The 23525-nt window shown below is 48.0% G+C and overlaps 7 protein-coding genes across 7 annotated transcripts; 1 reads left to right on the top strand and 6 right to left on the bottom strand.

The window, feature by feature from the left end:
- Window positions 1–114: 114 nt before the first annotated feature.
- Window positions 115–2337, bottom strand: C8Q69DRAFT_321172 (natural resistance-associated macrophage protein-domain-containing protein). Its single transcript, XM_028627370.1, has 3 exons — window positions 1576–2337; window positions 1247–1518; window positions 115–1193 (listed from the first exon to the last, which is right to left on the bottom strand). Exons 1-3 carry the CDS (start codon window positions 2029–2031, stop codon window positions 386–388), a joined length of 1536 nt encoding a protein of 511 aa, XP_028483886.1. The 5' UTR covers window positions 2032–2337; the 3' UTR covers window positions 115–385.
- A 1352-nt stretch (window positions 2338–3689) lies between these two features.
- Window positions 3690–5379, bottom strand: C8Q69DRAFT_321174 (Alpha/Beta hydrolase protein). The gene is made up of 4 exons (XM_028627371.1): window positions 4631–5379; window positions 4187–4578; window positions 3993–4129; window positions 3690–3941 (listed from the first exon to the last, which is right to left on the bottom strand). Exons 1-4 carry the CDS (start codon window positions 4895–4897, stop codon window positions 3820–3822), a joined length of 918 nt encoding a protein of 305 aa, XP_028483887.1. The 5' UTR covers window positions 4898–5379; the 3' UTR covers window positions 3690–3819.
- A 574-nt stretch (window positions 5380–5953) lies between these two features.
- Window positions 5954–7831, top strand: C8Q69DRAFT_321200 (putative extracellular exo-polygalacturonase). The gene is made up of 5 exons (XM_028627372.1): window positions 5954–6418; window positions 6489–6656; window positions 6726–6899; window positions 6964–7209; window positions 7275–7831. The coding sequence occupies exons 1-5, from the start codon at window positions 6080–6082 to the stop codon at window positions 7662–7664; spliced, it is 1317 nt and encodes a 438-aa protein (XP_028483888.1). The 5' UTR covers window positions 5954–6079; the 3' UTR covers window positions 7665–7831.
- A 180-nt stretch (window positions 7832–8011) lies between these two features.
- On the bottom strand, window positions 8012–9626 carry C8Q69DRAFT_404867 (putative cation diffusion facilitator family metal ion transporter; the record flags this gene model as incomplete). Its single annotated transcript, XM_028628050.1, has 8 exons — window positions 8012–8314; window positions 8410–8489; window positions 8554–8925; window positions 8990–9070; window positions 9130–9277; window positions 9338–9382; window positions 9443–9492; window positions 9557–9626. 8 exons carry the CDS (start codon window positions 9624–9626, stop codon window positions 8012–8014), a joined length of 1149 nt encoding a protein of 382 aa, XP_028483889.1.
- Window positions 9627–11434: 1808 nt separating this feature from the next.
- Window positions 11435–13156, bottom strand: C8Q69DRAFT_473269 (methyltransferase). Its single transcript, XM_028631027.1, has 2 exons — window positions 12226–13156; window positions 11435–12103 (listed from the first exon to the last, which is right to left on the bottom strand). Exons 1-2 carry the CDS (start codon window positions 12931–12933, stop codon window positions 11870–11872), a joined length of 942 nt encoding a protein of 313 aa, XP_028483890.1. The 5' UTR covers window positions 12934–13156; the 3' UTR covers window positions 11435–11869.
- Window positions 13157–14956: 1800 nt separating this feature from the next.
- Window positions 14957–17727, bottom strand: C8Q69DRAFT_435141 (putative mitochondrial ATPase). The gene is made up of 4 exons (XM_028628543.1): window positions 16955–17727; window positions 16436–16886; window positions 15849–16365; window positions 14957–15793 (listed from the first exon to the last, which is right to left on the bottom strand). The coding sequence occupies exons 1-4, from the start codon at window positions 17355–17357 to the stop codon at window positions 15446–15448; spliced, it is 1719 nt and encodes a 572-aa protein (XP_028483891.1). The 5' UTR covers window positions 17358–17727; the 3' UTR covers window positions 14957–15445.
- An 849-nt stretch (window positions 17728–18576) lies between these two features.
- On the bottom strand, window positions 18577–21225 carry C8Q69DRAFT_321272 (hypothetical protein). Its single transcript, XM_028627373.1, has 4 exons — window positions 21034–21225; window positions 20788–20901; window positions 19952–20692; window positions 18577–19881 (listed from the first exon to the last, which is right to left on the bottom strand). The coding sequence occupies exons 1-4, from the start codon at window positions 21037–21039 to the stop codon at window positions 18922–18924; spliced, it is 1821 nt and encodes a 606-aa protein (XP_028483892.1). The 5' UTR covers window positions 21040–21225; the 3' UTR covers window positions 18577–18921.
- Between the last annotated feature and the right edge of the window lie 2300 nt (window positions 21226–23525).

The raw sequence follows: 23525 nt of genomic DNA on the forward strand, positions 1-23525 counted from the left end.
GGGTCATGCTCGGGTTTCAATGAGACAACCTCCGACGCTCCGATCTTATATACTTAGCCTTTTTACATTCTTGTCTTGCCATCGAGCCAGATGCTGTTCCTTCAGTATATGCATGTTTTCTGGTACTTACTGACAGACATGAACTTATGAGTTATAGAAGAATTCTTTGAAATTCAGATTTCATTGATAAAAGAACGTAATGTATTGAAACCAGACAGTGTCACATCAAGTGAATTCATAACCCTCCGTTCATGATGATAAAAAAACTATATATGAAGAATAAATGCGATCTGACCCAGTCAAGATCCAACGAAAAGATATATCATTTTTTAGTTCGTTTTCCCTCTCCAAAATGTCTGCTTTCCTTTTTTGTTTGCTATGTCGCTCAGGCTTTTCCAAGTCCAACAAGGACAAGGAGTGCAACATTCATGATAGCGATCACAAGCCAGATAAGGACAGCGAGAGTGGCAGTGTACCAGCTATTCCTCATGGGAATACCCAGGATCTCCATACTCTCGTTCTCACTGTCACTCTCAACTGCCGTCCTTGTTGTGCCGCCCTTGACGGTCATGAACTTGTTAAAGCACGTAAAGTAGACCAGTGGAGCAGAGACAAATGGTAGGATGACACTCAGTGTCACCTGGGAGGCGTTGAGGGCTGCACTTAAACCGCTCTTGCCTATGGCAGCAGCGATGATGATACTAGGAACAATGCTGATGCATCGCGTCACCAGTCGTCGGATCCATGGCTTCACGCTCCAGTTAATCATTCCTTCACTGACCATCTGTCCAGCAATTGTAGCCACAATACCAGCAGACAATCCAGAGAGCAGCAAAGCCAAGGCGAAGACTGTGCCCGCGGCAGGGGCAATGGATGAAGATAGCAGCTTGTAGATGCCGAAGAGATCAGCGTCAGAAGCACCATCGGTACCAAAGAGAGAAGCCCCTGCCACGATAAGAATTGAGCTGTTGACGAACAGGGCAAACGTGAAGAGAGAGATGGCGAGCTCAGCAATTAAATATTTCATGCAGCTGCGGATAGCCTCGATGGATGGGCGGTAGTCAGTCTCCGCTGGCTGGATATTGCCCTTTGCTTCGTCGAACTCCTTCAGACGTGGCTGAACCACTCCACTTCCGAGGAAGAGGGAATGGGGCATGACAGTTGCACCGAGGATGCCGCAGCTCTGATAGAGTCTGAGGGAAATTTAGCAAGTTTTCAGACAAAACACTCGAACGGTTCAACTTACCCATCACCCTTAACCACTGCAGACGACGGAAGATACCCACGGAAGACTTCCCCGACAGACTGGTTGCGGATAAGCGAGAGCTGAATGCAGAAGCAGATCACAACTGCCAGCACTAGACCCATGACGAAATATTCGAATACCCGGAGTCCGTTCATGTTCCCATGAGGGCGGTAGAATAGCAGGAGAAACAGCACGTCAACTAGCGTAATAGCGCATCCAGCAACAAGAGGAATATTGGCGAGCAGATTGAGCGCGATTGCGGAACCAATGACCTATTGCTCGTTAGGAGATAGCTATAAAATAGACCGTGAACATTATAGTATATTTACCTCTGCAATATCCGTTGCAATAATAGCCGCCTCGGCAAGAACGTATAGAGGAATCACCATCCACTTTGGCAGATGAGCTCTACAGTTTTCTGCCAGATCCATTCCAGTCACGCTGCCGAGCTTGATGCACAGTGACTGTAGGAAAATAGCAAACATATTCGACATGATAACCACAAACAGCAGAGCGTATTTGTTGCTGGCACCGGCAGACACATCGGTCGAGTAGTTACCGGGATCGATATACGCGACTGCAACCAGAAATCCTGGGCCAATAAAGGAACCGAATTTTTTGATCACAAGAAATGCCTTGATTGCAGAGTCGTTGGCCTTAGACCTGAGCAAGGGAAGATTTGAATTTAACGACGAGGCCGCCGAACTGATGGAAGAGATTGAAAGGGAGGTCTTGTGCATCTTGAACAGGCCTGGCCGCTTGGGTTCCTGGGTGTTCGACTCCATTCTTGCGAGAGATAAAAGAAATAATAACAATAATAATGATAATAATTCAAAAAAATCGTAACTACTATAGTTTCAAGAGACCTGCTCTCGCCCAAGAAATAAAAATAAAGCAAAAAGAAAAAGAAAACAGATTGATAAAGAGGAAACTCCAGCTCCCTGGGGTCTGAAGCATGTTTCTTTCCTGGATGGATCTCCATACCTCTTATATAGATCCCACTCTCTCTCCCTGGCCCCGGGGCTCCCTGTTCAGATAGAGGGGCCCGGAGAATGGACTGTTTCCAACAAGCAACTCATGCTGAATCAATCAACAAGAACCCAGGTCATAGTAAGAGACAGTAACGTGGGTCAGACTGCCAAGGCTGAAGGTAAATACATTTCATGTAGCAACATTAAGACCGGGGAACTAAGGAGTCGGCGTTTCTGATACAGGCTGATGCCAGACTACCTGACAGCAAGGCGAGAGATCTCCGTTGAAATGCAATTGCAGTTCAAAATTTGGACGGTACCAGTAGGATCAACACTCAGTCATCGAATATGACCTTCCGTGCTTTGGCAATCCCATAAGTTTGCATCCCCGAAAAGGACTATACCATGGCAAGGTCCGGTGCAGAAGCTATGAAATCTGCTGGACGTCGCATAATGGAGGCGACACGGGATCGACGGTTGTGGCGCGAACTGCGAAGATCATTCTGATTTCGTTGCGCGGCGAGTGGAGTAGGTTCTCCCAGCTGGTCAGTGGGTTCGATAAGGAGACATCTCCGCAATCAGTGCGCATTGCTGCCATTGGGCCTAGGAATTATGCTTACTATAGGAACATGGGGAAGTGATGTGCAAGCTAGACAGGGAAAACCCATGGTGGCCGGGACTGCGTCGGAAGGAGAGCTTCGACTCAACTACCATAACTTATAAGAGATGGGATTGACACTTCAGGTGGAGCGGATAGTGATCCCAGTCCGACGACGATGAGCTTTGTCCATGCACATAATCGATCTCGCCTCCGTACATTAGAAACAACCCGCGAGCTGTCATCTAGAATGCAGAAGGCTCTTTCTGAGTATCAACAAAACAACATCTTGCCAAGGGTGATCAACAATCCATGACAAACGCTTAGCCAACTTGGGACATATCGCTCGTGCTCCTGTTTCAACAGTGTCTGGTATCGCCTTCTTTAGTCAGCTCTCGTAATCTTGATTCCGGGCTGGGCTAAAGAAGATGGTTCGGGGCTCGGGGAGGAAGTAAGTAATCGGCACATTTCTGACCCCATACGAGGCCGCTTGTGGCAGTAGACGAACTGCAATTTGCTATCCTGCCAAGACACCGTTGTTCCATATTCCAACTTCTTGTACGCGGCCCAACAGGAACGTTTAGTTACCGAGACACGGTCATCAACGACCTTGAAACCAACAATTGATTGCTTTTTAATAGCAATGAGATGAAATTGCAAGATGCGGAGCTCTCCTGCATTGTCCTCGCCCGGTCTTTGTTTCACAGCGAATGGAGATTCCGAGTGGAGGCGTACTCCGTACATGTAGCTACCTTCATTGCGTAAGTCAAGACGACGAGTTTCGGGTCGATAATACTTTGTCCAACGAAACTTTGGGATTCTTTTTTGTCGGGAGAATATGGGATGCTACTCTGCATAGTTCGAGACAGATGGGAGACAACAGTAGCATTATCATCACTATCTAGCCCTGTTGTCCTTATTACGCTTAGCTATGGCAGATGACCAGAGAAACATGCAGACCAGACCCCATGATGTCCACGGTCTACCTAGAGGATCGTGCCAGGTCACCCCTGAAGGGAGAAATTATCGAAAAAGTCGATGACAATATCGTTCGCTTCGATAGGCTGAGGTCCTACACCTGCTACAGCCATATCTATATTCATGGTTTTCGATGGCCAGTCATGACCTAAATCACTGTGAGAAATACGTTCGAGTCCTCTGAAAGTTGGATGCATACCATTCTTGTCGACTTTCCAGTGCTGAAGTGTCCCATTGATCCCTTTGCAGGTCCAGACGGTATGATGTACGTTACCATTGTCACTGTTGTAAGTAGTGTTCGACGTACATCCGTTCCTCTGCTGCCAGAATCCCAGCCTGATAATTTCTTGATCAGTGAAACTCGAGCAGATGACAGATTCTCGTTTCCCTTACCAAACTGGAATAGGAGGTAGAAGGCCGCCTTCTCCTTGACCGCCGTTATAATATACAGACTTGTCACTTCCACCATGGATTTCCAAGATCGGAAGAGGTGACCTTGCAGGCTTGCAGCCATCGCTTGTGCCATTGACATCAGTGTAGAAGGAACCGGCCACAGGAGCAAGTGCTGCGAACAGCCCACCTACACTGGCGCAAGCCAAGGTGCCGACAAACCCGCCCCCGTTGGACAACCCGGTGGCGTAGATACGAGAACTGTCCACCTTATACTGTTTTTCCAGGTCGATGATCAGATCGCTCACAAATTGCAGGTCTTCCGCAACAGAGACCTTGCCATAGCTTGGTCCTGCCCAAACCCCACCGACGCCATTGGGATAGACGAAGAACCTCTGCGTGCCTGGTTAGTTCCCACCAGCTGGGCAAAGTACAGTGCAGACTGACATCTTTCGAGTATTTCGTGGGTATGGTGGGGAGGCTCAATCTGATGTCCGCCTCGAAGGCGAACCCATCTACATCATAACCAATTTCACTTGATCCGTGAAAGGCAATTACCACGGGATAGTTTTTGGTTTCGTCGTATTCATCTGGAGAACGGACCCAATAGCTTCGAGTGCGACCGCTACTTGTCAAGGTATTCAAGGTAGCAGATACTGCGGTCGTGAAGAGCAGCCACAACGCCAGAAGCAAACGAGATGAGAGTGCCGCCATGGTGTTGAGAGCTCCCTCAAATAATGGTACCGGATGAATGAAATGGTTATAGAGGTAGAACAAGACTGCGAGCGTTCATACTGCGAGGCGATGAGCCATCGTGCAGCTAAAAGACCGAGAAAGCCAAAGGGACCGTCTGTCAGTGCCAGCTGACGATGTTACGCAGGAACAGTGCGTATGACCCGAACAGGATCGTTGTTGAGTTGATCTGGATAATAATGATAATGGTAATGATGATGGATACCAATTTTCAGGGGAACAACGTGAAGTCGCGAGATCCCGAGATGCAACCCTGCCCCACTCCGGTTTAGGAAGGAAGAGGCAGCTGGTCGCTTTCTTCCCAATCAAGACGGCAGATAGAAGGTCGGGTGTAGTATCTGGACTTTCCATGTGCAAATCGTCCTCTGGGCATATCAAACTATCGCAGAGCAGGCCGACCAGTTCTCCGTGACTTTATCTATCCTAAAGTGCTTACTTGTGTGATATATAGCGGCATATGCTCTGGCTCTGTCATCTGCACGGTGCATACTGACCTCTTAGGGCCCTTGGACATCCTTCCCATGATTGGTGGAAAAAGCTACTCGTCTTCACCCCGGGACTGCGTCTACAGAAAAACAACAGAATCATATACTGGTTTAATTATCGTTCGTATTATTGTTGCTGCTATCTGGAAAATGAGAATAGTTAGACCGAAAAGGACGCTGAAGACTAGTCTTTCGCTTGAAGAGAAAAGTGCCATCTGTCTTATCTTCAATGGCTCTCCAATGGTACAGTCATCTTTCCTGTTTTATCTCCAGTTAGCTTTTGTGTGCTTTGGAGGTGTTCTTGTAATCAGTCGCTTAATCTCCAGAGACTTCCTAGGAGTGTCCGAAATGAGATAAATAGTAATATGCACCCGGCGTTGAGCCCGTTGGGTTGAGTTCCTGTCATCCTACAGGCGGAGAAATCCCCAGCTCCGTCCCATTCCCCGCAATTCGCTATGACATTTCAGATATTTGACCCCATTACGAGTCAAGTCTCACGCTCTGGGGAAAGCTAGGATATCCAGCTGCCCAAAAGAACAATGGTATCAGAGATGGCTTTTCCTGAATGGGGAGGAGACTGGCCCGTATAAAACAAGACTACGCGCCCTGATGTGCCCGTACTCGTACCGCAGTGTCATTTAACTATACGCATTCGATCATGAGGCTCGTTACTCTGACCCCCTGGTTTTCTGTTGCTGCAAGCTGCTTGGCTATTGATAACATAATTCCCGGCGCTGAAGTCTTCCCAGCTAGTGATGGTGCAGCTTTGGAGAGAATCGGAGCTCAGCTTCCAGGATATCCTGATCGGCGTACGGTGACAATTAGACCCTCCAAGACTGACGACGATGATATCTCCAGCGATTTTTTATGGGGCATGAAAGTAGCCAATCATGGCGGTAGGCTCCTGTTGAAGAAAGGAGAAACATACATAATCGGGAAGAAACTCGATCTCACCTTCTTGAATGATATCGAAGTGCAGCTGGACGGTGAAATTCAGGTGCGTTTTCCCTCCGCCCCCTTCAGATTGGGACGGTGCACCAACTTAGTTATTTTTCCACCCTTTACAGTTCACAAACAATGTTACCTATTGGCAAGCGAACAACTTCTATTACGATTACCAGGATTCGATTTCCTTCTGGAGGTGGGGTGGTCAGGATATTAAGATCTTCGGCCAGGGTACTTTGAATGGTAACGGTCAGATATGGTACAATGAGTTTGCGGGACATGAGATCCTGGTAAGATTCTAGTCGACATACCCAACCTGATCTAGATGCGCAAGGTGCTCATTCCATATTCCTGCACAGGACTCAAGTAATACATTCTACCGGCCAATTCTCTTCGTGGGTGAAAATGCAACTCGTGTCTCGATTGAAGGCATAACGGAGCTGAACTCTCCGTGCTGGAACAATTTTTTCGTCGGATCAAAAGATATCTCGTTCGATAATGTTTACATTCATGCATTTTCAACAAATGTCTCAGTAAGATATCTCGAAAGACTGCGTTTGGGCCAAGTTACTATTCGTGCTGACAGTCCTCTCACAGGCCCCGCCGAAGAATACTGACGGACTCGACTCGATCACTACGAACGGCATCAGGTTTACTAATATGCGAGTTGATGTCGGTGATGACTGTTTCTCTCCGAAGCCAAATACAACAAATGTCTTTGTCCAGAATCTGTGGTGCAATAACACCCATGGTGTTAGCATGGGCAGTATCGGACAGTATGCCGGTGAAGAAGATATCATTGAAAACGTGTACATCGAGAACGTCACATTGCTGAACGGACAAGTATGTTTCCTCGTTTATCTCCAGCTTGGCCAATCATTATACCATCCAAACTAATTACTTGTCAGAATGGAGCCCGCCTGAAAGCCTGGGCTGGACAAAACGTTGGCTATGGCCGCATCAACAACGTCACTTACAAAGATATCCGCATCGAAAACACCGATAACCCCATCGTCTTGGATCAATGCTACTATGACCTCAATGCAACTGAATGCGCAGCCTACCCTTCCCGCGTCAACTTCACAAACATCGTCTTTGACAATGTGTCAGGGTCTTCGTCGGGGAAGGAAGGAAAAGTAGTTGCTGACCTATCCTGTTCGCCAAATGCTGTTTGTTCGGGAATTCATCTTGAGGATATTAACTTGACGAGCCCAGCTGGTAGTCCGCCTGTGGTTATTTGTGATGGTATTGATGGCGATATTGGTGTGAAATGTCAGTCGAGTAGTTCGAGTTCGTGAGAGGTTTAATCTCAGATGTTTTAAGCGGGATATGTACTCAAAAGGTCGGACACAGGATATTATGAATTGCAATCTAGGATATAGAACTAGCGTGGACTGTCCATGTCAGCATTATCTGATAAAGACCTTCCCAGGTGGTCCAAGATCAAAATCTGTACCATCTTTACCAGAAATATGTCCCCGAGGCGGTCATTAGCCCCCTGTGCCAAACCCCCGAAATTACGATTAATAAACCATATCCTTTGTCCAGTGACAGTAGTCGACCCGAACCGTCAACGCACGAGCAGGCCCAAGAACCAGCACTCAGGAAACCAAATCTATCATATCCCTCGATTGCATTTCCATCCTCAGCCGCAGCACGTCAGCTCCGCGCATAGAGTCCCACAATTAATCTGGCATCTAGTGTTGGGTCTCTGCCGCAAGCTAGACCCCTCTCTCTCATGCTGTACTGTCTCGGGTGATCCCACGAGCTCCGGCTGAAGGGTAGCTGAATGGATACCATATGCGTGAAAGCATTCATTGATGATTTTCGCCATTGCGAGGAAACTAGATACGGATCGATCCGATATGACGACATGCACGGAAGCAAGGGACTTTTGTTGGTTAAGACGCCAGACGTGGAGTTCGTGGATCGAGAGGACGCCTGGGATCTATATAATACATTATAAGTTAGTATATTTTTTTCTGCTTTTGAAAATAGTCCTTTGTTTCTCTTGGGGAAGTTGTAATGCTAGTTATTACCAACCTTCTCAAGATCATGTTGCACATCTTCCAGGTCAACACCCGTCGGAACGCTTTCCAGGAGGATGAGACCGGAATGTCGCACTATATAGCTCGTCAACACTTGCGCACGTTGACGATCTGTAGTACTTGAGCTTAGTATACATACTCAGGGAGATGGATGAGATCAATATCATGAAAGCGATGCCCATCCCCACCGCTGGGTCGGCATAATATCGAGCATCATAGTGAGTGAGCCAGATCACCAAGGCCGATATTATTACTCCCACGTTATTGACAGCATCGCCTAGAATGTGTATCAAAACACCCATCGTTCCGAGATCATGGCCATGCGAACCTAGCTGGACAGTGTGATGGCGATGCTCATGGTGTTCGGGTTTAATTGACTGTGACCATTTCGTCAGGATACAGGAGGCACTGTATGGGGGAGGAACTAAACCGACCTCTAGATCATACTGTCCTTCTTCATAAATGATATCCTCTGCGGCTTGTGGAGAAGAGGACAGTCCATGGTCATGTTCTGGATAAGTCAGCTACATGGTCGAGCATCCACGACGGTGTGAGTATAAGAGAGTCAGACTAACCGTGTAAGAACGAAGCACTTATGAGATTGAGCCCCAGTCCCACACATCCCACAATCAATATGAGCTTCGGGTTTTGGACCCCTGGTTCTCGAAGTCAGCATCAAACGTGAGTTCTAATGGGAATCAAGCAGAAAGCGCACGCTGCAGCGAGATGAACCGTTGAAGAGACTGCAACAAGATGCTGATACCCAGAGCAAGGAGAAACACCCCGTTGAAGAATGCGCCTAATAGTTGTGCTCGTTGCCAGCCAAACGATAACCCCTTGGGTAAATCGTTTTTCGATGAGATCTGTAAAAGGTAAGGTATCAATGATCGGTTCCGCCCGAGAGAGACATGAATGTTCTTCACCTTGAGTGCTGTCAAGGCTACAATGAACCCGACTAGGTCATTCAACTGTATTGGACCGTATATTAGCCTCTGTTTATATACCAAGAATGTGAGTATTTCACATACGTAGTGAAAGGCATCGGCAATTAAAGCAACAGAGCGTGTATAGAAGCCCACTGTGAAAAGTAATAGGTAGTTAGTTCAATATTTTCTCTAAAAGCAATCAAACCATGCCCACACCGGATATCTCAATAATAAAGAATGATAATGACACTCCAATCACTAGTGTCAAGCGGTGCGACCGCGACATCTTGGTTTTTAGGATCATATTTTCAATAAGTAGATTAAGTGGATAATGAAGAGCTATGAGAAACACACGTGGAGAGCAAACATAGGGAGGAAAAATAACTACCCTATAAGTGTAGCAATATATGTATTAATGTGTGCATGGCGTAGATACCCAGGTCTTGCGCGACAAGCAGTGAATTAATCCGCACTTTAAGGGCAACAGCATCTAGTAATCCTGTCCGACGCTAGCCGGGCCAGTTACACAGTACAACATTTGTTTGTAGTCACAATGAGATTCCTGCTATTCTGGGATTGTTCCTGCATTTTCTGCGTAACGTTTCTCAGAAGACCAATTATAGGATACCCATGATAATACTTCAGGTGTCTCAGGAGAGCCGCTGCGGGCTATCTCCAGGCTATTTGAGGGCCATTAAGCTAATTATTGCTGCAGGGCTAGGTCACTATTCACTGCACAGAAAAAAGAAATATTAGCTTGGTGCTTTGTTTCTTATTTTCCATGCGATTTGTCAAAGCGATTAATTGACCGATGTGGAGCTTATATAGCAAATATTGAGAAGGCGTGTCTGGCTCATCCTTAAACGCGTCGTGGGTATTTACGAAGGCTAATTTTGGCAAGGAATCCTACAGGACGTAGTTTGAAAATGGCGTTGTTAGAGTAGTTCTAAACTATCGAGTCCTCCCGTCTATAAGACCGGGATAATACAAGAAGGCTCAATTGAAGGCAGTTTACCCCTACCTACTCTATTAGCAACGTACTTAAAACATTGCTTCGTTCGTTGCCAGTTATCATTAACAGCTCTAGATTCGTATATCCTATACCCTTTCTGCGTCACAGCCACATAGTCCGTATATCTATACCCACTACACCATTCCCGGCCACTATCAGGAGCCTTCATCTCTACACAGCTCTCCTCAACGGATGGGCCTCCGTGTTAAGAAGGTACTCATTCAGACTGACAACTTGGGAATCCGAGAAGATCAGATAAAAATACTTTAGCTTCTCCGCTAGCCAGAATGATTCCATGCGGTCTTCTTTCGGTGGATCGTCGACCTTCAGACCTCATGAGCGATGTCGGTGACGGTATGTTTGACTGTGGTTTTCGATGTCGTCCAGATTTATTCTACATGCCTGAGTACGTATCGTCCATCATCAATCTTGGTTATCCCAGGTGGGAGTCTTCTCATCTTGGTTTTTGTCATCTGGGAATACCTGGTGGACTTCACGATGCCATCTATCTTCTTCCTAGATGCAATTATGGCTTGATGAGGGAGAAATAGCTATCACCCCTCAAGCCGTGGTAAAACGAATAGTGACGGCAGAAAACTCCTGAAACAATCAGCAATAAAAATACGATCTTGTCCCTAATAGAACGCATAAATAACGGAGTCAAGCTTGTTCCTCAAGAAATAGTATCCATCTCCTTCCGACAGGAATTCATATGCAATGAAGTGAAAATAAGGTCGATTTAAGATAATTTAGCGCCCACGCTTCCGTTTCCAGGGTCCACGAACAGGGCTAGGATGTGTTTCGTACAGTCTAGTATATACTATTATCGCTATTATTATACGGGTAGTTAAGTAGAGGACGTTTGATTTTGGCCCCCAAACTACGAGTCGCGAAAATCGATTCAATCAATCACGGTTAATCATCACCAACAACTCGCATGGCTCGCTCGCCCTATTAGGCTATTAGCGCCAGCCGCATGAACTAGGTGCATCGATCTTGAAGCCACTAGGTGGCATGGGAGTAGTCGCCCTATAAGTAGCTGCCGTAATTACTCGGTTGATCTGTGGACTTATAGTGGCGAGGTCTGGTGCCTAGCTTGTTTCTGTTTTTTACCCTTGTGCATCGCAATATGATCAAAGTGCTCTATTACTATGTATGATCTTTCTGCAGTTTATTGTACGTGCTCGTTGCAGACAGTAATCTCAGGACTGGATATGTCCTAGCTTTGGCCAATTTCAGGAGTCTTACGGAAAAGAAGAAATTAATACATTAAAAAAATAGTACTGTGCTCTCCATGTGGCCATTTATATCCTTTCTTGATTCGCAAATACCAGATGATCGATCGAATATTCTATTTTTGCATGTTGTGTGACGAAAGAAATCCGAGATTTTGTCGAACTTAAAACCACAAATTGTAGAAAAGAATCGTTAATCGTATCGTAAATTAACATTAGAAGGCATGTCTATGTTCGCTCGAACTCCGTAACCATTTCCCATGCAAGTTGAGATATATCTCGTCATAGCGGCTTCCTTCCATAGACAAAGTGAAATTTGGAGTACAGGTGATGCTTCCTGCTCTGGAATTCGGCTTTGACTCCTGCGATCAAGTGTTGCACCTCTTCAGCAGGCATTTTCATCACTCGCGTAGCTACCGCGAGAGTATAAGGTTCGACAGCTTCCAGCATACATAGGAGGTTGTATTGGCCGATCTCTTTCAGTTTGATGTCTTTGGGCCAGAGGCCAAGTGGCACCTATAGTGATTCGTGTTGTTAGAGAAAAAAGAAAGAAAGAAAGAAAGAAACAGAAAAAAGAAGAAACAGTGTTCTCATTGATTATGGTGCGAAAAGCAAAAAAAAAGAGTGAGGGCGCGAACCTTGTAAATGTCATCCCTTACATCAACAAAACCCGCATCGATCAACCTTTGCCTCTGGGACGGCGCCTCATTGAAATTCTTCCCAACTCGTTCGCTAGCATCATTGATCATATTTTGCCAGTTCCGAATGAATTGAGTTGTCTCCAACGTCCCATCATCTGAGTGAGCTTCCGATTCGTATTCTTGCATCTCTATCCATCCCCCGGGGACGAGATGCTCGTATGCCTGTCGATAAAGACGCGACCAATCTCCAATGCCTCCTGCCATTCCGCGGCCATGGATGAAGTCGAATTTCTCATCGGGGGGAAAGGTCCAGTCACTCTCCACATCATCAACGTAAAATCTGCAGTTTGGAGGTACCCAAGTTGGCTGTATGGGACTGAGATCGGTTCCAATGATCAACGCGTTGGGAAATTCATCGGCCATGTCGATGGCCCAGATACCTGTTCCCGTACCAATATCAAGGACGCGCCGTGGGGTTTGTGTAATCGGCGCACGATATAGATATCCACCAAGCACTAGGCGACAAATATGGTGACCGAGATCAAGTCGGTTCTGTTCCGTATCGTCGTTCGGTAAGAGATATGCGCCTTCTCGATAGGCATGGTATCGACGGCCATTCTCGTATTTGTAGTTGAGAACCGATGAGGAGATCGAAGTGCTATTAGCACCATCTATCGATGCGAACGCAGAGTCTGCATCTGACATACCCTGAATTTCGAATCAACGACTCTAAGTAGTGCGGAAAAGGCGCAAGGGCAAATATTTCGCTTACTTCGTCAGCCTGCAGAGGAATATCGACATCAGGCTGTCTCCGGTGTGCCATGCTCTCTACAGTGCAACAAAGATACAGCTTGCCACGTCCTTCGCAAGGCTATATGAGCACGCGAACCACACGTACAGGTATTAATGAGTAGTCCGCTATTTTCAGGCCCTGGTTGTAGTCATACATGTACATGACAGTTTGCGACACGGATGCAGACGTAAGGCATATGCGAACAGACCGAGAACTACATTGGTCTAATTGAGTCTTACACTTTATAGGAAGTCCTCATATGTGCTCGAGCCCTCTCCATTAATTGCGACTGCAGCATCGTGGAGAAAAGCAGCGAGGAGTGGAGAATAGAAAACCCAAACTTGGGAAAGTGTATATACTGTCCGCGATGAGCCAAAACTCCAGAAACAGCTCAAAATGGCGGGAATATCGCATTATAACCATGCTATTCGCCAGCGAAATGCATCCTTTGGCAGATCTGTTCGATACCCTCACATTATCGCGTCCCACCGATCCCAACACATGTCTGCTCTTCAAGACACGAAGTCAGATAACTACACCCTTTCCCTGAGCTATACCAGCTGGCAATGATGCTACGGCGAACTTGGAACTACGAAAGCATAAGAGCCCTTAGGAAGTGGCCCCGTCTCGTCCGAAGAAACTCCAGGTCTAGTCTGTAGGGCCAATAAACAAACCCGGAGAATTTTTCCCCAGATGACTTGATTATCTCCTAGAAGACGACAGGGTGGAAACAACGCGATTAGGACTTTCAGATCAGTTCTCTTGATACGTCATCTGCGGGATACTTACGTCTCCAGTCCAACAGACAGAAGCCACGCATTCGCATTTGATATTGTCCGATGCATATACTTATGTACTTTTGTTACTCCTTACTGTTGGAAGATCTCCCAAATCAATCGAAGCAATTCTCAGACGCATCTGCCACTCGCACAAACATTTTATTATTTGGGACGACTGGTTTTTGGGCTCTGCGCTAGGGCAACTTTATTTTCTACCCACGCAACTTCCATTGGATTAGCACCGGCGTCTCAAAAACGGATCTGCACTGGCACTCTCGTTAAGAAGATATAATCATGGCGCTTGTTTGACTTCACTTGTTTAGCGGCCTCCAATACACTGGTTCCAGGTGTCTCCTTCCCTTGTACAGTACAAACCATCGGGAATAGACGCCTGGCAGCGAAGAAGTAAATATGCGTGTTATCCATACCATAGAATCTTAACCACGACCAAGTCCAGATTCACTTACAGGCAATTACGCAAAAGTAGAAGAATCCAAGGTCCGCAGACGTCGAGCTCCTCCCACTACTCTTGGATCCCTATGGTAGATCTCTGCACTTGAGACTTGCACATTCCCTAGATCTGGACAGGGATATACTGCGTGAAGGATCTGATCTCGCAGCTTAAGTAGTCGGACATTTCCCCCAAAAAAAAAACGACAACCGGGAAATGTCTCAACAGTGGGTTAGTTACTCATCCCTGGGACTAGCCGCTTGCTAATTTACCTACCCTGCATATGAGAAAATCAGCTAACTAGGTAACTACAAGGCATGATCTTAGATATCAACCAGCTAGCTTTTTCACATAGAGATACGTCGACCTGGCTGCATTGAATCTACATGCTTCCAACTTCCGATTGGCAGTCATGATTTCATACTTATGTCCTTATCTCAATGTGGACCCCGGTTATAACCGTGTGACACCCTTGCTCGTACTCGATGCAGCAGGCTAATCGCGCAGACCGCGCCGCAGTTTGTCGGTCAGGAGTTCTCATGAGAGCCTCTGTCCAAACTGTTAAACCCAGCATGCGATCAAGGTGCAGCGGTAGCGCTAAATTAAATAACCAAGTCTATAATTACGATTACACTACAGTCAGGGATTACAAAAGCCAAAATGTTCGACTAACGAATCTACTGAATTGCAACACTAGAGACTTTTCCCTCGCTTTTATAGATATATAATTGGTAATGCTAATAATAGGCACAATTTGACTTCAACACATAGGCAGATCCATATATGTGCTTGCACGACATGCCATTTATTCCACGCTGTAGAGTCCATTCTCATCAATCAATGACTGATTGAAATGCAAAAAAAAACAGCAGGGGATTCTATATCCAAAGGTATCACTCTATTGACAGAGCAGAAAATCAAAAGAGGGCAGATAGTGTAGAAACAAAAATAGGACGCGAAGCCTCCAAGAGAAGTCTAAGCGAACTTCTCCGAAAGCATGACATATGGATATACTACACCAACAAAGTAAGGAAGCATGTCCCCAACTGGCTTGAGTCATCGTACACATTTCCTGGTCGGAGAAGGACGACCACATGCAAGAGTCGCTAAGTACTTCCAAAAAACAAATTCTAGGCAAAAAAACGGGGGCGCGAAACCAAAAAAAAAAGGAAAAATCGGGGGAATGGAGGCTATCTACATACTATCCTCACTCCACCTGCTCCTCGTCTTCTGATACGCATCTCTCTCACCTTTTCCTTCCGTGACATTCATGCCAATTCCCAATCCGCGCTCCACCCACTGCTTGCTTCCCATCTCCGTGAGACGGGACAGCAAACGGGCGAAGGCGAATACCTCCTCGTCGCCGCTGAAGTTGTCTTTGATAGCGGATACGGAAACGCCGAGGTTGCCCAGGGCGCCGCGCATCTCTTCGGGGAGGTCGTCATTTCCGGAGGAGTCGGATTTAGAGAGGCTGTCTTTGATATCAGCATCAGAGAGGAAAAGTCTCTGGATGGGGACTTCGGCTGTGAGGACAAGTTTGGCCTGTGAGTGGGAATATTAGTCAGGTCCTCATTAACCTCTTTATGTGTGCACTTACTCTGCTCTCGTAGACAGCGTCTACGAAAGTGATGAATCTTCGAACCAGATCACGCTGGTTGAGAGTCATGGCTGGAATGTCGGTCACGATGAAAGCGTCGTAATGTCGGCACAATTCAATATAATCAGCAGCACCGGTCGCGCGTCCAAGGAGCTGCTGGAAGGTGAATCTTGCTGCTCTTCCACTTGCCAGCGGAACTTCGATTGTACGTCCCCAGACCTCGTGGGTGGCAGGGTGTGGAGGGTCGTTTACAGGGTCACCAAGATATTCGAACCATTTGTCGGCGTGTCGCAGTGCACCCAGGTCCAGCGGGTGGTGGTAGACGCCGGATGGGGGACGTGGGATCTTACGGTAGTCGGTGTCGGAGTTGAGGTTCAGCACGGTGAGTTCGGTCTTGAGGAGCTCGATGCAGGGAATGAAGGATTCTCGCTGGATGCCATTCTTGTATAGCTCATCCGGGTGTCTATTGGAAGTGGTCACGATAACCACACCGTGAGACATGAGCAATTCAATTAGTCTGCCACTTTGTCAGCCCAATTCAAAACCGTAGTCAATTTTTAACTCTAGGAAACTTCAAACATCCATACCTCCTCAGAATCATGGCGTCTGCGACATCCGTACATTGGAACTCATCAAAGCACAGAACGCTCGACTGCTCCGCAATATCCGCAGCCACCATGGGCAACGAGTCAAAGTCGGTTCCATAGCGCATCTTAACCACATGCAGCCGCTTGTGCACATCCTGCATGAAATTATGGAAATGGATTCTCGTCTTCGACGTGATATTTGATGGTAACGTATCGTAAAACAGATCCATCAGCATCGTCTTTCCGCATCCCACGTCTCCGTACATGTACAGACCCTTGGGAAGGTTGGGAGAGATAGTCGGACCACTGGGAGCGCTACGACGACCGAACAGCGAACCGAACAGGGAATGTTTCGGCTTCAGACTCAACGATTCGACAGTCGGATGCACCACTTTAGGAGGCTTGTATCCTCTCAGCATTTCGTGGAGGTCTTGGAGATGCTGAATGATCGCTATAGTTACAGAACAGTTAGTCCGATTTGATTCTTCCAATAAATAAAATCTCTAAATACCAGCCTACCTCTCTGAAAGGGGTCATCCCTCAATGTCCCAGCCTTTACCCTGGCATTATACTCGGGGATAGGACCCTCAGACGACGGTTTTCTCGCCTCTTGCTCCTCCACATCCTCCTCTTTAACAGCGACACCCTCACTCGCGGTCGCGAACTGGCGAGTAATAATCCGCTGCTTCCCCAATCCTGCAGAACCGGAACCCGACGCGCTGCGCGTATCCAAGACAAGCGACGGTCCATACCCCACAGATTGTCTTAGCTGCTGCGTCCCAGCGTAATGCACGCATCGTCTCGACTCCCTAACGTGTTGTAATGGACCAGATCCTCGCGCCACAGAACCAAGCGCACCTCCAGCTCTTGAAGATGTAGCTCGTACGCATTGCGCACAGAGTCTTGTGGATGGTTGACTCATCTGCTTTTCTTTTCCTTTGTCTTTCTATGTATAGAATCCAACGATAATATATACAGCCCCGTCTTTATCGCGCGGGGGTATCGGTATTCAAAACGAGCGAGCGACGGTATAGAATCCAAAAAGCAGCCAGATGAGAGAAAAGGCGAGAGCGAAGAAAAAGACGTCAAAGGCCGCGCGAGTAATTCGGCGGACGGCGGGGGGAAGTTCGGCCTAGAGTTAACCAGTGGAGTTCGGCCGGGCCGAGCGATAGGTAGTAAACTAATTAGTTGAGACTTCCCCGAGAATTGTTATTCTGTGAGGTCCTCCAACGCCCTCTGTGGATATCTTGGAGACGTTTGTTGGGAGTTCGATAGAGGGAAGAATGGCGGAGATTTCCTCTGGGCTCAGAAAGCGCCTCCGCATCGCCTCCGCACCTCCGAGGGCGCAAAAACCCCTGTCACGTGACTAAGTTGGGGTCACGCTCGGGATCATGTCCGACTCGGCAGGAGTTGGAGTTGAACAGAAGATATAATTGATCAATATAATATAATGTCAATGGAGCGCATCTTAAAAACGATAGTGCATGTTAAATTTGACGTCTGGCACATCTCCATTATTACTCAATATTTCTCCCCGCAGTATTGCAAAATCGTGGAATCAATAATCCTTCTTCTCATGATTGACATCACAAAATCCATCGAGCAGAATCCAGAATCCCAAGGAACAAAAACAGTCGAACCGACTTGATCCAGGCTCCCCACAGAAGGATATTATCATTAGACTTCACCAACTTAAAGCCACCAAGGCACCATGCGTCGCTAAACACAAAACTAGGACCACGGGAAGAGACATAATTTCCAGCCCTGGACGGGGCGTGCACTACCAAGGCTCCCATCGAATCGATCCGGGGACGGCGATCCCTAGAAATATACTCTTCTTTTCTTTGTCCACTGAGATATTACAGTTTCGAGATGCAGACATCGTTACCGCGCAGGAGGTATTATTGTTGACGAAGCGCAATTACCGTGCACTGCTTTTTCTGTCAAGACATGGCGACCTGAAAATAGAATAATAGCACAATGTTGTCGCATGAGCGAGCCTGGAGTTTTCGGACAAAACCATCCTTGAAATGCGCTGCTCCGGCATCACCAAAGTAATAATGTGCTGTACATATGCTCGTGAGAGCGCGGAAAAAGGAACAAAACAGAAATGCCAACATAGATAGCATAGCACACACAACGCAGGGTATGAGGGGATCAACTTTATCGCACGACACGAAGGGCAAGGAAATACAGAAGGAGTGCTGAAATAGAAACCGTAGATGAGCACCACACGGCAAATGAAAATCAAAAAGACATGAAAAAAAAAAAAAAAGACATCACTGCAAGGTTCATTCCATCATCCGTCGTCCAAGGGTACGAAACATTTTAGAACAAGAAAAAGATAATTGCGCCGGGGAGGCGGTTGGCTTTTTTTGGTTTCTTGAGAACCCCCGTTTTATCGATTGAAACGCCGGCGACGCCACATCCGCTACAAAATATGCTGTCCCAGGTTAAAAAGAGGGATTTTCTCCCATGAAAGTGACTTAGGCATGGTTGACCACTAGTGTCAACTTTGGGTTTCTCTGCAGAGCGGTGTCCAGGTCGGTATCGCTGATGATCTCCACAAAGCTGCCGCTCGAATCGTCCTTGTACTGGATAATAATATCGTCGTTGACCTTCAAACGATCCTGGAGTTTCTCTTTCAGCCCCTGGAAATTGACATCGTTGGGCACACGGACGGCAATAAGATCGTCCTGGTAGAAGACCTTGATCTTCATTGCGCCGGTATTCGAGGACGTAGATGCCTGAGTCAGAGAGCTGGGCTGACGATTCATGGACTGCGCCTGAATCTCCAGGCGCGACTGCGGGGGGCCGTTTGTCTGCGACATCGAGGCCTGAGAACGCTGGTGACTGACGCGGTTGCCGACTCCGGGGTAGGCTCCCGCTCCACCGTTGATCTGTCCATGGGACGACTGTCGAGACACGGTGCGCGAGACATCGTGGACGGACGACTGTTGCGAACCACCAGAGTGTCTGTAATCATCGCCCAGAGCGTTGGGGTCAATTTCGAAGTCGCCCGGTCTAGGGGCGAAGAGCTGTCTCACGAGCTGGCAACGAGAGATGTGGGGAGACATGGCCAGAAGCTTCTTGACATACTCGTCGAGATTCTGTCTGCGACCGTTCGAGATGGCATCCGTGACATGAGTGACGGGCCCGGGCATGAACGGCAGTGTCCGTGGCTTGCCGCGGTTACCCGCCTCTTCCTCGAACTGGGTGAGCAGGGCGATCTGGAAGTCGTAGAAGTCGTGGTAGTATCGCGATAGCTCCCACCAGCGACCGTCTTCCATCTTAACCTCAATGATATACCAGTACTTGTCGTTGTCGAAACAGTATCGGGGGATCGATGCCGACACCGGAGCCAGGAGAGGTGGTTGATAGGAAGGCTCGCGGAACTGCGGAGTTGGCTGTCCAACCGCCGCATATCCGGAATCATGATGATGTCCCTGAAACAAAGTACCTGATTAGTTTACCGTCGACCGGCTTCCTCGAGGGCGGCTTTTCTCCGGTACTCACGTTCTGTTGTCCGTTGGTGTGACCCGGGGTGTCGGGAGTCACGGACATCTTCCGCATACTGGTCGTGACGGACTGCACACTCGACGTGCTCGTCGAATCCAGTTTTCCGAGTGTGATGCTGGAGTTCTTGTATTCGGCGGTCATCTTCTTCCATTCCTCCACCTTGGGTACACCCGCCTTTCTCACCGCTTCCAGAGGGTCTGCCACGGCCTGGCCGGTCGTCATGTCTCGCAGCTCGATGAACGACACTGGAATCAGGCCGGGACCGCCCAGGCGACCGATGGGTTTGGCCACGAACCACTCCGGGTTCGACTGGGCAATGACGATGATGGCCTCCCCGGCCTTTGCGTCCAGCTCGTCCGGGCGCTCAGCCTGGAAGTCGTACTGGACGACGCCATATACCATAGCTCCCTTCCCCATGGCGGACATGCGAGCGAAAGCCCCGGATTTGCTGGAGTTGGTCGAGTCTGGTTGCGCTGGCGAAGTGCGATCAGAGAAACCTGAGTCGTGCAGGTTCTGTTTGTGGGCTTCAACGGATCCTCCGCTATCCCTCTCGTTCTTGCCGACGGTCTCGAAATAAGACACCGGCACCAGGCCCCTTGCCTCGTTCAGCGGGTTGCACGCTTCGTACCAATCAGGGTCGTCCTCGCGGCTGACGACATGGAAGAAGTCACCCTTGGTGAAGGCTAGCTCCTGGGAATTGCCAGGCTCGGGCTCGTAGTCGTATATTGCTTTGATTACCTGGAGGGGCGCACACGCGTGCCGTTAGCGCGCTGGGGCACGGGCATGCTTCGGAAAAAACATAAGATAGCCACCGGACAAACAATTCAACTCACCTTCTTTGGCGGTAAGGCAATGGCCGACTTGTAGCCGACTGTGTACTTCTTCTGCGCAATCGAAATCGAATTATGACCGGACTTGTGCTCCCCTTTGAGAGACCGTCTGATGGCCTGTTGTGTCGTCGAGCAGGTTAGTTGGTCCGCATCGAGCGACGATCCGAAAAATGAGGGGCTTTCGCACGCCGGAGCCGACGGGGGGAGAGTATGATTGAGTAGTAGCAAGTAATGATGGATAAGACGCACCTTCATGTTTCTTCCTCACGGCAGAACTACGCCGGGTTTCGACAGGATTCTTTTTCTTCTCTTGTAGAACGGGGCAACACAGAAAGGAAGTTCGACGTCGAGGGCGACAGCAGAGTTAAATTCGAACGGTCCCCTCTCGCGGGCGAGCAGCTTGCAGACCCGAATTGCGACGACGACCAGTGCCCCGGTGGCCCCCCTGAGGTTGATCCTTCGGTCCCAGGGACAATGAATTGGCTTGACTGGACGGGGAACGGGAGGGTCCGCGGTCGTGCACCCACGGGCGACTCTTTTTCTCTGTGGCTGTGACTTTGCGCGGCACTGATGCCCACGCTTTCTCTTGTGGGGTGTGGGATTCTCTCCAAAGTGGCCCGCAGTCTCGATGCCCTGGATTCCGCGAAAGAGACAGACAAGCAAGTCGAGGGTGAAGGGGGGAGGGAATGACAGCAAGAAATCCCAGGTCCTGTTAGACTATGTAGGTAATGTAATATCTGGTCCCTGCGTGGAAGGGTGGAGAGACGGAGAGAGAGAGAATCGACGATCAACAAGAGTATCTCATATGCGACGATGGCGGGTAACGTAGGGACCGACAGCAACGTGTGTGCCTGCCTAAGCGTCTGCAGCGTGCTCAGAGCTTCTCTTGGTTCAGTTGGATCCAGTTGGTCTGGGCGTTAAGGCGTCACTAGACACTCGTGGAGGAGAAAGGCGAAAAGATGGATCAGCCCCAGCCCTGTCGTTTAGCGAGTGAGTTAGTTGAATTAGTGAGTTAGAGCAGAACTTTAGGAGGCGTGAATGCGTACCCAGAATAATTATTATCGCCCCTATCGATAAGACCGAACCTACTAGAAAAGCAACCAACGCTGCCGGGGAAGCTGAAGACCCCTTCCGTGACAGAACTACTGCCCAACTGTCTGTCAATCAAGGAGAGACATGCGTGGCGTAGATCATTCATTCAAATTGTCGGGTCCCTGTGATGTGATGAGGGCGCTAAGGAACTTTTTGGGATAGAACAGAGGATGAAGGCGAATTTGGGAACAAAGGGAACAACCCCTCCTTTCCAGCACAACGGATGCACCAGTCACATAACCACCTAGGTAACTAACGACCTCCAGCTAAGTGAGCCATCGATGTTGGTTCCAGGGTTCGCAGTCCACCAGAAGGCAAATGGCAAAAAGAATTCGCAATTGACGCTGAGTTACTATTATCCCCCCGCCACGGGACCCCATTGAAACTAATCCTGTTCCAGGGTCGTTGGCGATCGATAACCATAGATAATAATAATACCTCGCTGTGGCACAAATAACTTTCCCCCCTTTCTCTATCTCGAAAGATTTAATCCCTATCGCTAGGATGGATGAAATTAGATCAGACTAGAGCCTCCTTTCGGTTGGGTTATACCGTTGAAATCATGTAGGAGTCGCCAAGTATGACCGCCCTGAGAAAAGGAAACCAAACCCAGTACGATTATGCCCTCTTATCATCTCAGACACAATAATCTCAAATAATACTCTTCCCCCTAGTCTAGTTTATCGTATCCTGTTTCCACATCCAGCAAAAAAGGGAATCTGACACGCGCCAAAGAAATATCTATCCCAGTAACGTTTGGGACGGGCCCTCAGCCCAACGCACAAAAGCATGCGCCACGATACCCTCGATACATACTAACAAGCAATAAAAAGACCTATTAAGGATGCACCCAAGCGCCTGGAAATTCCCCGACGATGATCCTCCGCGGGACAACTCCTACTGGGTCATTTTCTCCCATAGGGCTAAGCTAGCCTGAGTAGCTGCTATAGTATTCTCTTGGGAAGTCTCAAAGGGGCGGGGCAGGGAGTCTCTATTATTGCTCACACTGATTATTAGCTAGAGCACACTCTACAAATTGATCGATATTACTCGATGATAATTTATCGAGGGATCGTGGAAGCGCCCACCTGTTTTTTGTCTTTCTTTCTTTCTTTCTTTCTTTCTTTCTTTCTTCCTCGCGCGCGCGATCTCCCTTCATGAAAAAGCCTCCTTGTGCCGCTGAGTGGTGCGTTACATAGGCGGCGCCCTTGCAGCGCTCTCTTCAATTTAACCTGCCACCTCCTTTTCGAATCTAATAGGGCAGGGCCGGCACCTAATTTAATATTGGGCGCTTAGGCTGTCCTGTCTAGATTTCCGAGTTGCCCAGTGATGATGAAAGAGAAAGGGGGAAGAAGCATAGGAGTTATCGTGATCAAAGCGACGTTCAGTTATGTATATTCTGTACGCAAATGGTGAGACTGAATACCTTAATAGCGTATAGCGGTACCTACCTATAATTAAATTAAATTGGAATATGACGCTTGGTACCTAACGTATGTTACTACACAACCTACATAAAGTACCGCGCTGCCATCTGGACGAATCCACCTCGACGTCACTCGTCATAACGCGGATAAATATGACAGCGCACATTACATCCAATATTAGTTATGCAAGTTAGATTATCTACAAAAAAGGAAAAGAAAAAT

Source organism: Paecilomyces variotii (assembly GCF_004022145.1).
Source record: "Paecilomyces variotii strain CBS 101075 chromosome Unknown C8Q69scaffold_8, whole genome shotgun sequence".
Lineage (NCBI taxonomy): Eukaryota > Fungi > Ascomycota > Eurotiomycetes > Eurotiales > Thermoascaceae > Paecilomyces > Paecilomyces variotii.

Excerpts from the sequence above, each read along its gene's own strand:
- C8Q69DRAFT_321172 (XM_028627370.1), bottom strand. The coding sequence starts at position 2,031 with ATGGAGTCGAACACCCAGGAACCCAAGCGGCCAGGCCTGTTCAAGATG. Across the intron at positions 1,519-1,575 it reads TTGCAACGGATATTGCAGAG|GTCATTGGTTCCGCAATCGC; the intron begins GTAAATATACTA and ends AACGAGCAATAG. Across the intron at positions 1,194-1,246 it reads GCAGTGGTTAAGGGTGATGG|ACTCTATCAGAGCTGCGGCA; the intron begins GTAAGTTGAACC and ends AATTTCCCTCAG.
- C8Q69DRAFT_321174 (XM_028627371.1), bottom strand. The coding sequence starts at position 4,897 with ATGGCGGCACTCTCATCTCGTTTGCTTCTGGCGTTGTGGCTGCTCTTC. Across the intron at positions 4,579-4,630 it reads CCACGAAATACTCGAAAGAT|AGGTTCTTCGTCTATCCCAA; the intron begins GTCAGTCTGCAC and ends CCAGGCACGCAG. Across the intron at positions 3,942-3,992 it reads CTGGAAAGTCGACAAGAATG|GTCATGACTGGCCATCGAAA; the intron begins GTATGCATCCAA and ends ACAGTGATTTAG.
- C8Q69DRAFT_321200 (XM_028627372.1), top strand. The coding sequence starts at position 6,080 with ATGAGGCTCGTTACTCTGACCCCCTGGTTTTCTGTTGCTGCAAGCTGC. Across the intron at positions 6,419-6,488 it reads AGCTGGACGGTGAAATTCAG|TTCACAAACAATGTTACCTA; the intron begins GTGCGTTTTCCC and ends CACCCTTTACAG. Across the intron at positions 6,900-6,963 it reads CATTTTCAACAAATGTCTCA|GCCCCGCCGAAGAATACTGA; the intron begins GTAAGATATCTC and ends GTCCTCTCACAG.
- C8Q69DRAFT_473269 (XM_028631027.1), bottom strand. The coding sequence starts at position 12,933 with ATGTCAGATGCAGACTCTGCGTTCGCATCGATAGATGGTGCTAATAGC. Across the intron at positions 12,104-12,225 it reads TAAGGGATGACATTTACAAG|GTGCCACTTGGCCTCTGGCC; the intron begins GTTCGCGCCCTC and ends GAATCACTATAG.
- C8Q69DRAFT_435141 (XM_028628543.1), bottom strand. The coding sequence starts at position 17,357 with ATGAGTCAACCATCCACAAGACTCTGTGCGCAATGCGTACGAGCTACA. Across the intron at positions 16,887-16,954 it reads GGATGACCCCTTTCAGAGAG|CGATCATTCAGCATCTCCAA; the intron begins GTAGGCTGGTAT and ends CTGTAACTATAG. Across the intron at positions 16,366-16,435 it reads GACGCCATGATTCTGAGGAG|ACTAATTGAATTGCTCATGT; the intron begins GTATGGATGTTT and ends ACAAAGTGGCAG.
- C8Q69DRAFT_321272 (XM_028627373.1), bottom strand. Across the intron at positions 20,693-20,787 it reads TTGCCTTACCGCCAAAGAAG|GTAATCAAAGCAATATACGA; the intron begins GTGAGTTGAATT and ends GCGCCCCTCCAG. Across the intron at positions 19,882-19,951 it reads ACACCAACGGACAACAGAAC|GGACATCATCATGATTCCGG; the intron begins GTGAGTACCGGA and ends ACTTTGTTTCAG.